The sequence below is a fragment of the Bos grunniens genome, chromosome 4, assembly GCF_055505025.1.
Source record: "Bos grunniens cultivar Pamir isolate PY7600 chromosome 4, Bosgru_T2T1.0, whole genome shotgun sequence".
In the NCBI taxonomy this organism is placed as follows: domain Eukaryota; kingdom Metazoa; phylum Chordata; class Mammalia; order Artiodactyla; family Bovidae; genus Bos; species Bos grunniens.
The window spans coordinates 99,864,192-99,877,535 of NC_141168.1; the positions used below are offsets into that span (position 1 = coordinate 99,864,192).

The window sequence follows — 13,344 nt, forward strand, 5'->3', positions numbered from 1 at the left end:
GGGAATCACTGATTTATCTGCTAGGCCAGACTGTACACAGTCCCTTAAACATGGAGATGTGTTATGGGGCTCACTCTTTCAGCAAGATAGCTTCTGCTAGCCATGGACTAGTATGTTCTTGCTTTTTTTCCCCTGCTGACCTGTAATATTGAAACATCAGTATACTCCTATTTCTGAGCCCTTAAAAACATTCCAAGGCATAAACTTTTTAAATATCTGAACCTAAATTTTAGTAATAAAATATATCCTTGTTCTGTGTTGTTATGTAGCCAGAACATTATTCTTGCTTTACTTCTTTAGATACCAAATGCAATTCAATACTGAAAAATAGTATTTAAAGTTTAAGTATGATATGACGTTGAGTTATTAAATGTGGTGAATTGGTTAGAATATATTTAGTTTTAAGTTACATAAATTGAACTAGCTTGAGCAAAATGATATTATGAGGAAAATGCATTTTTCACAAAACCCCAATAGGAACCTGACTGCTGAATTCTCAGGAAAAAAAGAATTAAACTTGGGACTTAAACACCATGAAGACTCAGTTTGTCTGCATTTGTATGTGTGTGTGTATCTGTCATGGTCCTGCTTGTCTCTGTTTGTGAGCTTCATTTTTCCCTTTCACTAGGTATTACCTTTCTCCAAGAGTGATAAACATGGCCATCAACAGCTCCATAGCTTTTTATCTTGTAACTCAAGCCTCCAGGCTGGCTTAACATCCTCTATGGTACGAAGTTAAAACATCTGAAATAAGCATTGGCATAGCTTTGGTCTACCTACGGACCAGTCAGATGTAGTCAAGGGAGGTGGGTCATGTAAGAAAACGAGAAGCCCTTTGAAAACCATGTATATGGAGGCAGAAAGGGCGGTTTCAAGTAGAAGATGGGGTCAAGAGAAGTGAAGGATTTTCTGGGTAGAAAACCAGTCTGCTATGTATCAACTACATAGTCAAAAATGTTTCTTCTTGCTACAAAAGTCATTACTTGGGATCCATTATTTATGGCTAATATTGGTAAGTTATTTGATTTGAACCCATAAGAAGTGTGTGAGTCATTAAAAGCAATTTATATCAAATTAGGATGCATATGTATTCTGAATAAAACTGTCAATGTCAGTTTTCTTTCTTTATTATGCATTCCATTATACCAGGCACATATTTTAAAATTAATATTTTGGTTATATGCGACTCACTGGCAAAGCATTTCCATGATCTAACAGAGGTTAATTGATTTTTCATTACGCTTTCAGTTTAATAGCAGTAAATGGGTCCCTGAAGAGGCCCTCTACACATACACTGTTTTTCAAAACAGCAGGACTGTTGATTGTCAGTTGCCTGCTGATGTTCAGCAGTCTAGTACCATAGATATAATGAGTGATAAACCAATCATGAAGTGGCAAATAAAGGTAAAAAAGAAAAGATATCCTCATATTTATAAATAAAATATTTATGTATTAAAATTTCATAATGAATTTATAATATTATACTTAGAACAAATTATCTGATTATAGAACTACATATATCTTGCAGGTATCTAACAATAGTTATAGGTTCAGTAATCCCAAAATAATGATCATATATGATGGAGCTTGTCAAGTTAGTGGTCTCTATGAAAAGGACTTGTGTACTAGATCAGATCAGATCAGTCGCTCAGTCATGTCTGACTCTTTGCGACCCCATGAATCGCAGCACGACAGGCCTTCCTGTCCATCACCAACTCCCGGAGTTCACTCAGACTCACGTCCATCGAGTCAGTGATGCCATCCAGCCATCTCATCCTCTGTCGTCCCCTTCTCCTCTTGCCCCCAATCCCTCCCAGCATCAGAGTCTTTTCCAATGAGTCAACTCTTCGCATGAGGTGGCCAAAGTACTGGAGTTTCAGCTTGAACATCATTCCTTCCAAAGAAATCCCAGGGCTGATCTCCTTCAGAATGGACTGGTTGGATCTCCTTGCAGTCCAAGGGACTCTCAAGAGTCTTCTCCAACACCACAGTTCAAAAGCATCAATTCTTTGGCACTCAGCCTTCTTCACAGTCCAACTCTCACATCCATACATGACCACTGGAAAAACCATAGCCTTGACTAGACGAACCTTTGTTGGCAAAGTAATGTCTCTGCTTTTGAATATGCTATCTAGGTTGGTCATAACTTTTCTTCCAAAGAGTAAACGTCTTTTAATTTCATGGCTGCAGTCACCATCTGCAGTGATTTTGGAGCCCAGAAAAATAAAGTCTGACACTGTTTCTACTGTTTCCCCATCTATTTCCCATGAAGCGGTGGGACCGGATGCCATGATCTTCATTTTCTGCATGTTGAGCTTTAAGGCAATTTTTTCACTCTCCTCTTTCACTTTCATCAAGAGGCTTTTTAGTTCCTCTTCACTTTCTGCCATAAGGGTGGTGTCATCTGCATATCTGAGGTTATTGATATTTCTCCTGGCAATCTTGATTCCAGTTTGTGTTTCTTCCAGCTCAGTGTTTCTCATGATGTACTCTGCATATAAGTTAAATAAACAGGGTGACAACATACAGCCTTGATGAAATCCTTTTCCTATTTGGAACCAGTCTGTTGTTCCATGTCCAGTTCTAACTATTGCTTCCTGACCTGCATACAGATTTCTCAAGAGGCAGGTCAGGTGGTCTGGTATTCCCATCTCTTTCAGAATTTTCCACAGTTTATTGTGATCTACACAGTCAAAGGCTTTGGCATAGTCAATAAAGCAGAAATAGATGTTTTTCTGGAACTCTCTTGCTTTTTCTATGATCCAGTGGATGTTGGCAATTTGATCTCTGGTTCCTCTGCCATTTCTAAAACCAGCTTGAACATCAGGAAGTTCACAGTTCACATATTGCTGAAGCCTGGCTTGGAGAATTTTGAGCGTTACTTTACTAGCGTGTGAGATGAGTGCAATTGTGCGGTAGTTTTGAGTATTCTTTGGCATTGCCTTTCTTTGGGATTGGAATGAAAACTGACCTTTTCCAGTCCTGTGGCCACTGCTGAGTTTTCCAAATTTGCTGGCATATTGAATGCAGCACTTTCACAGCATCATCTTTCAGGATTTGGAATAGCTCAACTGGAATTCCATCACCTCTACTAGCTTTGTTCGTAGTGATGCTTTCTAAGGCCCACTTGACTTCACATTCCAGGATGTCTGGCTCTAGGTCAGTAATCACACCATCGTGATTATCTGGGTTGTTAAGATCTTTTTTGTACAGTTCTTCTGTGTATTCTTGCCATCTCTTCTTAATATCTTCTGCTTCTGTTAGGTCCATACCATTTTTGTCCTTTAACGAGCTCATCTTTTCATGAAATATTCCTTTGGTATCTCTGATTTTGTTGAAGAGATCCCTAGTCTTTCCCAGTCTGTTGTTTTCTTCTATTTCTTTGCATTGATCGCTGACGAAGGCTTTCTTGCTATTCTTTGGAACTCTGCATTCAGATGTTTATATCTTTCCTTTTCTCCTTTGCTTTTTGCTACTCTTCTGTTCACAGCTATTTGTAAGGCCTCCCCAGACAGCCATTTTGCTTTGTTGCATTTCTTTTCTATAGGAATGGTCTTGATCCCTGTCTCTTGTACAATGTCACGAACCTCAGTCCATAGTTCATCAGGCACTCTATCTATCAGATCTAGGCCCTTAAATCTATTTCTCACTTCCACTGTATAATCATAAGGGATTTGATTTAGGTCATACCTGAATGGTCTAGTGGTTTTCCCCTACTTTCTTCAATTTCAGTCTGAATTTGGCAATAAGGAGTTCATGGTCTGAGCCACAGTCAGCTCCTGGTCTTGTTTTTGCTGACTGTATAGAGCTTCTCCATCTTTGGCTGCAAAGAATATAATCAATCTGATTTCGGTGTTGACCATCTGGTGATGTCCATGTGTAGAGTCTTCTCTTGTGTTTTGGAAGAGGGTGTTTGTTATGACCAGTGTATTTTCTTGGCAAAACTCTATTAGTCTTTGCCCTGCTTCATTCTGTATTCCAAGGCCAAATTTGCCTGTTACTCCAGGTGTTTCTTGACTTCCTACTTTTGCATTCCAGTCCCCTATAATGAAAAGGACTTCTTGTTTGGGTGTTAGTTCTAAAAGGTCTTGTAGGTCTTCATAGAACCGTTCAACTTCAGCTTCTTCAGCATTACTGGTTGGGGCATAGACTTGGATTCCTGTGATATTGAATGGTTTGCCTTGGAAACGAACAGAGATCATACTGTCATTTTTGAGATTGCATCCAAGTACTGCATTTTGGACTCTTTTGTTGACCATGATGGCCACTCCATTTCTTCTGAGGGATTCCTGCCCACAGTGGTAGATATAATGGTCATATGAGTTAAATTCACCCATTCCAGTCCATTTCAGTTCGCTGATTCCTAGAATGTCAACATTCACTCTTGCCATCTCTTGTTTGACCACTTCCAATTTGCCTTGATTCATGGACCTAACATTCCATGTTCCTATGCAATATTGCTCTTTACAGCATCAGACCTTGCTTCTATCACCAGTCACATCCACAGCTGGGTATTGTTTTTGCTTTGGCTCCATCCCTTCATTCTTTCTGGAGTTATTTCTCCACTGATCTCCAGTAGCATATTGGGCACCTACTGACCTGGGGAGTTTCTCTTTCAGTATCCTATGATTTTGCCTTTTCATACTGTTCATGGGGTTCTCAAGGCAAGAATACTCAAGTGGTTTGCCATTCCCTTCTCCAGTGGACCACATTCTGTCAAATCTCTTCACCATGACCCGCCCGTCTTGGATTGCCCCACGGGCATGGTTTAGTTTCATTGAGTTAGACAAGGCTGTGGTCCTAGTGTGATTAGATTGACTAGTTTTCTGTGAGTATGGTTTCAGTGTGTTTGACCTCTGATGCCCTCTTGCAACACCTACTGTCTTATTTGGGTTTCTCTTACCTTGGGCGTGCGGTATCTCTTCACGGCTGCTCCGGCAAAGTGCAGCCATTGCTCCTTATCTTGGATGAGGGGTATCTCCTCACCGCTGCCCTTCCTGACCTTCAATGTGGGATAGTTCCTCTAGGCCCTCCTGCGCCCGCGCAGCCATGGCTCCAGGTCACTCCTCTCGTTGCTGCCCCTGGTCTTGGGCGTGGGGGCGTGGGGTAGCTCCTCCCGTCTGCTGCCCCTGGCCTCAGGCTTAGGGGCGAGGGGTAGCTCCTTCCGGCCGCCGCCCCTGACCTCGGACGTGCAGTAGCTCCTCTCGGCTGTTCCCGTGCCATCGCAGTCTGGTACTCTCGGTCGCCTCCCCTGACCTCGGGCGTGGGGTAACTCCTCTTGGCCGCCGCCCTTTGGGCATGGGGTCCTCCCGGCTTCTGCCCCTGACCTCGGACGTGGCGCGCCCGTCGCAGCCGCCTGCGCTATGCCGCGCCCGTTGCAGCTGCCAGGTATGTAACTTTTCCATTATTTTCACATTTGCATCATAGCTTTTTCATTTCCTGTGCTGCTGGAATATTAATGTAAGTTTTCACTTTCATATCACAAATACTAATAGAGAAAAGCCTTCTTCAAGGTTATTCAAGATTAAATCAAAATTGTTCTTCTGCCTATAACTCCTGTTAAAATGGCTGAGTTTCTGCCTTAAAAATTTTGAAGTGACAGGTTTACTCCTGAAACATCAAAACAAGAGGTTCAGGTTGAATTTTCTTTCCTACACACATTTTAAAAGTAGTAATAGTGATTTTCCAATAAAATGCTGCCTTATGGTTACTTTATCTTCTTTGTGGCAAATGACATGCATTTAGACAGAATTTGTAAAATGTGAAGGTAACACTTTCAAAGGGAGTTTCCTGTGGCCGCTAAGCTCATTGAACCATGCAAATATCTACCATTTAAGGGATAACAGAACAGCACAGCCTGGGCTGAAACTTCTCACCCATATCCTTTTTAATCTATATCCAGTCCACTAGGCTTATCAACAGGTTTCTTTTCTATGTCAGTTGCTGATTTAAGTGATACCATGTGTGTAATATCACCTGGCTCTTCAGAACTAAGAAGCATATAAAATAGTTTTCATGTATCTGTTGTTCGGTCACTAAGTCATGTCTGACTCTTTGTGCCCCCATAGACTGCAGCACGCCAGGCTTTCCTGTCCTTCACTATCTCCCAGAGTTTGCTCAAATTCATGTCCATTGAGTTGGTAATACTATAACCATCTCATCCTCTGCCTCCCTTTCCTCAGATTTTTAAAATTTTCTTCTTGAGATTAACAATCAGATCACATCAATAAGAAATTTCTGTTTTTGAGAAGTTGTTTGATTTTCTTTCCCTCCAAATATTACATTTCCATATGTCCTGAAATAATTACTCTTCAAATGTTGTTATTCACAGTTGTTTTAACCTCTTGGGGCTATTTTGTTCTCATTTTTCTGCAGTGTTCCAAGTGATGTCAAGGAGATTTGGTAGAATGAGCAAGTTTATATATCCTGGACAAAATTTGATCTTCTTCCCAAGTTAAAAATGATTTCTACATTTATGATTACTTCTTTGCATGTCAGCATTTCTCTCCACTATTTGTGTAATAGCATCCATTATCAAGTATGGATGACTATGCCAGGGATCTAGTTTACTCTTGCCATGTTCAAAGGACTAGTGGGCTCCTGGAGGAAGGGAGAATAACTATAAACCAATCTAATTCCTAGATATGCAGGGGAAAAGAGTCTGTTTTTATTTGTAAATAAAACACTTCCTGTGTGAGTTTCGCAGTAAAAAGAAAGAAAAGTGATGCTTTATTCCCATGTTATTTATAAATTTTCTTATTCCTTTCATATTGATCAGTTCCATTAACACATAGAGGAAATTATTTGTTTTCTAAGATGCATTTATGATCAGAATATACAAAAAATGTTTTCTAAAGTGAAAAAAATGTTTGCTAATCAATACAGACTTATAAATTGCATTTGTTGGAATCATCAACATATATGTTGCTTTCTTTTATGTATTGTGTATTTTTTTCCCTAAATACTAACTAGTTGTATCTTGATTGGTGTTTTCCTTTTTAAAAAATCTCCATTAGGAAAATGTTTGCATTATCAATGGACTCTGCTACATTGAAGGGGATAAAAATCCTACCAGCCCTTGTTCAATTTGTAGACCTAAAATTTCAAAATTTACATGGTCATTTTTAGAAAGTAAGTTATTCTTTTTAATCCAAATATTTAAAAACAATTTAAAATCATGGGTTACATAAATGTTTTTTTAAGATGAATACTGTGTAATTTAGGATTTTTCTTAATTGCATAATTTATTTTGCTGCAAGGAAATATAAGATGAAATGTTTTCATTATATATAATCTCTATGATTGCAGTACAATAGATATGGGATTTTTATTTTAATATGTAATAAAGAACACAAACCCAGCGCTATTATTCTGTGACATTCTGAGCATAATATTGGGTATGGATGATTTCTGGATGCTTTGTTCCACCTAAAAAAACTACCCAAATTATAGTCATGTACCATATAATTTCTTTACTTCTTTAAATATAGCCATGTATGATTCGATATAGGTGTTTCTCACATTCTCTTTTTTAATAAGGCCAGGCATCACAAAATACAACAAGATATAATTACTCCCTGGTCCCATGTAATTTTATCTAAGGAGTCATAAAGCGTTATATTTACATAGTGCTTTGTAATGTCACCATGTACGTTATTGAAAGTGCAATTTTCATTATTGTGTTAGACCATATGAGTCATTGCTCAGGTGCAAGACTTGGGATATTATGGGAAGAGTAGAAATGTGGGGAAGAATTTAGTGCAAGAAATAAGAGAAACACAATGTAACTTCTGAATTGGTGTCTTTTTTTAATGGCCTTGTTATGACTGATTCATCATAAATTCACAGTGTTCAAAGATATAAGGGGCATTGAATTATCTGTTCCAAGACCCCCATATTGAAAGGTGGGGAAATTAAAATCAGTCAGTATTATAAGGACATACAGGGGCAAGTTCAGTTCAGTTCAGTCGCTCAGTCATGTCTGACTCTTTGCGACCCATGAATCGCAGCACACCAGGCCTCCCTGTCCAACACCAACTACCGGTGTTCACACTCAGACTCATGTCCATCGAGTCAGTGCTGCCATCCAGCCATCTCATCCTCTGTTAACCCCTTCTCCTCCTGCCCCCAATCCCTCCCAGCATCAGAGTCTTTTCCAATGAGTCAACTCTTCGCATGAGGTGGCCAAAGTACTGGAGTTTCAGCTTCAGCAACATTCCTTTCAAAGAAATCCCAAGGCTGATCTTCAGAATGGACTGGTTGGATCTCCTTGCAGTCCAAGGGACTCTCAAGAGTCTTCTCCAACACCACAGTTCAAAAGCATCAATTCTTCGGCTCTCAGCCTTCTTCACAGTCCAACTCTCACATCCATACATGACCACAGGAAAAACCATAGCCTTGACTAGATGGACCTTTGTTGGCAAAGTAATGTCTCTGGTTTTGAATATGCTATCTAGGTTGGTCATAACTTTCCTTCCAAGGAGTAAGCATCTTTTCATTTCATGGCTGCAGTCACCATCTGCAGTGATTTTGGAGCCCAAAAAAATAAAGTCAGCCACTGTTTCCCCATCTATTTGCCATGAAGTGATGGGACCAGATGCTATGATCTTAGTTTTCTGAATGTTGTGCTTTAAGCCAACTTTTTCACTCTCCTCTTTCACTTCCATCAAGAGGCTCTTTAGTTCTTCTTCCCTTTCTGCCGTAAGAGTGGTGTCATATTCCTATCTAAGGTTATTGATATTTCTCCTGGCAATCTTGATTCCAGCTTGTGCCTCATCCAGCCCAGTGTTTCTTATGATGTACCCTGGATATAATTCAAATAAGCAGGGTGACAATATACAGCCTTGACGTACTCCTTTACCTATTTGGAAACAGTATGTTGTTCCATGTTCAGTTCTAACTGTTGCTTCCTCACCTCTTCTTAATATCTTCTGCTTGTGTTTGGTCCATGCCATTTCTGTCCTTTATTGAGCCCATCTTTGCATGAAATGTTCCCTTGGTATCCCTAATTTTCTTTAAGAGATCTCTAGTCTTTCCCATTCTGTTGTTTTCCTCTATTTCTTTGCATTGATCGCTGAGGAAGGCTTTCTTATCTCTCTTTGCTATTCTTTGAAATTCTCATTCAGATGCTTATATCTTTCCATTTCTCCTTTGCTTTTCGCTTCTCTTCTTTTCACAGCTATTTGTAAGGCCATTTTGCTTTTTTGCATTTCTTTTCCATGGGGATGGTCTTGATCCCTGTCTCCTGTACAATGTCACGAACCTCTGTCCATAGTTTCTCAAGAGGCACGTCAGGTGGTCTGGTATTCCTATCTCTTTCAGAATTTTCTACAGTTTATTGTGATCCACACAGTCAAAGGCTTTGGTATAGTCAATAAATCAGAAATAGATGTTTTTCTGGAACTGTCTTGCTTTTTTGGTGATCCACCAGGATGTTGGTGATTTGATCTCTGGTTCCTCTGCCTTTTCTAAAACCAGCTTGAACATCAGGAAGTTCACAGTTCACATACTGATGTAGCCTGGCTTGGAGAATTTTGAGCATCACTTTACTAGCGTGTGAGATGAGTGCAATTGTGTGGTAGTTTGAGCATTCTTTGGCATTGCCTTTCTTTGGGATTGGAATGAAAACTGACCTTTTCCAGTCCTGTGGACACTGCTGAGTTTTCCAAATTTGCTGACATATTGAGTGCAGCACTTTCATAGCATCATCTTTCAGGATTTGAAATAACTCAACTGGAATTCCATCACCTCCACTAGCTTTGTTCATAGTGATGCTTCCTAAGGCCCAGTTGACTTCACATTCCAGGATGTCTGGCTCTAGGTCAGTGATCATGCCATCATGATTATCTGGGTCGTGAAGATCTTTTTTGTACAGTTCTTCTGTGTATTTTTGCCACCTCTTCTTAATATCTTCTGCTTCTGTTTGGTCCATACCATTTCTGTCCTTTAACGAGCTCATCTTTGCATGAAATGTTGCCTTAGTATCTCTAATTTTCTTGTAGAGATCTCTAGTCTTTCCCATTCTGTTGTTTTCCTCTATTTCTTTGCATTGATCGCTGAGGAAGGCTTTCTTATCTCTCCTTGCTATTCTTTGGAACTCTCCATTCAGATGCTTATATCTTTCCTTTTCTCCTTTGCTTTTCACTTCTCTTCTTTTCACAGCTATTTGTAAGGCCTCCTCAGACAGCCATTTTGCTTTTTTGCATTTCTTTTCCATGGGGATGGTCTTGATCCCTGTCTCCTGTATAATGTCATGAACCTCATTCCATAGTTCATCAGGCACTCTATCTATCAGATCTAGGCCCTTAAATAGTCTTGTTTTTGCTAATTCTATAAAGCTTCTCCATTTTTGGCTGCAAAGAATATAATTGATCTGATTTTGGTGTTGACAATCTGGTGATGTCCATGTGTAGAGTCTTCTCTTGTGTTGTTAGAAGAGGGTGTTTGCTATGACCAGTGCATTTCCTTGGCAAAACTCTATTAGTCTTTGCCCTGCTTCATTCAGTATTCCAAGGCCAAATTTGCCTGTTACTCCAGGTTTCTTGACTTCCTACTTTTGCATTCCAGTCCCCTATAATGAAAAGGACATCTTTTTTTGGGTGTTAGTTCTAAAAGGTCTTGTAGGTCTTCATAGAACCGTTCAACTTCAGCTTCTTTAGCATTACTGGTTGGGGCATAGACTTGGATTACTGTGATACTGAACAGAGATCAATCTGTCATTTTTGAGATTGCATCCTAATATTGCATTCCAGACTCTTTTGTGGACTATGATGGCTACTCCATTTCTTCTAAGGGATTCCTGCCTGCAGTAGTAGATATAATGGTCATCTGAGTTAAATTCACCCATTCCAGTCCATCTTAGTTTGCTGATTCCTAGAATGTCGACGTTCACTCTTGCTATCTCCTGTTTGTCCACTTCCAGTTTGCCTTGATTCATGGACCTAACATTCAAGGTTTCTACGCAATATTGCTCTTTACAACATCAGACCTTGCTTCTATCACCAGTCACATCCACCACCTGGTGGCGTTTTTGCTTTGGCTCCATCCCTTCATTCTTTCTGGAGTTATTTCTCCACTGATCTCCAGTAGCATATTGGAGAAGCGCGCCGGCTGTGATGGACCCGGCAGAAGCGTGGCTGAGAGGAGCTACACCAAATCTGAGGTCAGGGGTGGCGGCCGAGAGGACCTATCCCAAGTCCGAGGTCAGGGGCGACAGCTGAGAGTGCCCGGCTGTGACGGCGCAGGAGGGGCCAAGAGGAGCTACCCCACGTCCAAGGTCAGGGGCAACAGCTGAGAGTGCCAGGCTGCGACAGCACAGGAGCGGCCAAGAGGAGCTATCCCCAACCTGAGGCCAGGGGCGGCGGCCGAAAGGAGCAATCCCACATCCAAGGAGTGGTGGCTGCGTGGTCACAGGAGGGCAGAGAGGAGCTACTCCACGTTCAAGGTCAGGAGGGGCGACGGTGAGGAGATACCCCTCGTCCAAGGAAAGGAACAATGGCTGCGCTTTGCTGGAGCAGCTGTGAAGAGATACCCCACGTCCAAGGTAAGAGAAACCCAAGTAAGACGGTAGGTGTTGCAAGAGGGCATCACAGGGCAGACACACTGAAACCATAATCACAGAAAACTAGTCAATCTAATCACACAGATCACAGCCTTGTCTAACTCAGTGAAACTAAGCCATGCCCGTGGGGCCACTGAAGATGGGCGGGTCATGGTGGAGAGGTCTGACAGAATGTGGTCCACTGGAGAAGGGAATGGCAAACCACTTCAGTATTCTTGCCTTGAGAACCCCATGAACAGTATGAAACAATATGAAAAGGCAAAATGATAGGATACTGAAAGAGGAACTCTCTAGGTTGGTAGGTGCCTAATATGCTACTGAGATCAGTGTATAATCATAAGGGATTTGATTTAGGTCATACTTGAATGTTCTAGTGGTTTTCTCCACTTTCTTTAACTTCAGTTTGAATTTGGCAATAAGGAGTTGATGATCTGAGCCACAGTCAGCTCCCAGCCTTGTTTTTGCTGACTGTACAGAGCTTCTCCATCTTTGGCTGCAAAGAATATAATCAATCTGATTTTGGTGTTGACCATCTGGTGATGTCCATGTGTAGAGTCTTCTCTTGTGTTGTTGGAAGAGGGTGTTTGCTATGACCAGTGCGTTCTCTTGGCATAACTCTGTTAGCCTTTGCCCTGCTTCATTCTGTACTCCAAGATGCTTGTTAACACAAACTTGATCTTTTATTGTTGGTTGTTGTTTACTTAGTTTGTGGTAGACACAAAAATCAATAACTATAAAAGTAAATAAATTGCAGTTCTTAAAGTTCCTAAGTAGTGTAGGAAAGAGACACATACGTGTGAAGAACAAAGTTCATGGAAGGAATACAGGTGGTTGACATTGATTGGGTGAGTGTGACCATAGGAACATCTGTTAGCTCTGCTGCCATAACAGAATACCACAGACTGGGTGACTTCAACAGCAGAAATTTGTTTTCTTACAATTCTGGAAACTGGAAGCTTGAGATGAAGTTGCCAGCAGGGTTGGTTTCTGGCTTCTCTCCAAGTCCTATAGTATTCATGCCTTATGACCTCATTCAATTTTATTCACCTCCTTAAAAGTATCTCCAAATACAGCCACATTCAGGTTTAGGGCTTCCACGAATGAATTCTGGGGAACACAATTCAGTCCCTTAGAGAAGCATCTGCTGAAGAGGTGATGTGTAAGCTAGTTCTCTGATCTAATTTGCAAGGAGTTTAATGCACATGACATTTTTATATGTTCTTATTCACAGTGCTTTGGTTTCATAAGTTTAACTCTGATCTGTTTTTCGTGTATACATTTATAGTTGAAACACGCTTTTTAAATGAATTTATTGCACATACTGTGGTTCTCACAAGGTCTGACAACAGTGTAACTAAGGAAAAGGATGGTATATATGCCAGAGACGGAGGAATGTTAAGCCAACGAATGGAAATGCCTTTATTAGGTAATTATTTTAGTTAAACTCTAATGACAAGTATTATCTCTCATTTGTTTTTCAGAAGATTCCCATATTTACCCCTCAGGAATTTTTATTTTCAAAAAGTTCTAAGATTATATAATGCATTTTAGATTATCCTTTTTCTTGCTAATCTTTTGAATTTTCTGGTTTATATTCTAGATAAATGAGTCATGTTGTGTTAGGAACAAATTGCATAATTATTTAAGGTGATTTTAGAGAAACTTAGGGTTGGAAGTGATCATTCCAAACTTATATTCTATAAATTCCTGGTCATTCATCATCTACTCAAACCCTACTCAAATGTGAAACTCACTGTTTCAAAAGACCTTTTCTTCTTCACAGT

The 13,344-nt window shown here is 40.3% G+C and overlaps 1 protein-coding gene across 1 annotated transcript in view; it reads left to right on the forward strand.

Moving 5' to 3' along the window:
- The window catches only part of VWDE (von Willebrand factor D and EGF domains), an 89,981-nt gene that overhangs the window by 41,150 nt on the left and 35,487 nt on the right, over positions 1–13,344 (forward strand). Inside the window, 5 exon segments of the mRNA XM_086398073.1 lie at positions 1,249–1,404; positions 1,529–1,651; positions 7,017–7,175; positions 12,809–12,929; positions 12,932–12,986. Coding sequence (XP_086254199.1) covers positions 1,249–1,404; positions 1,529–1,651; positions 7,017–7,175; positions 12,809–12,929; positions 12,932–12,986 — 614 coding nt within the window.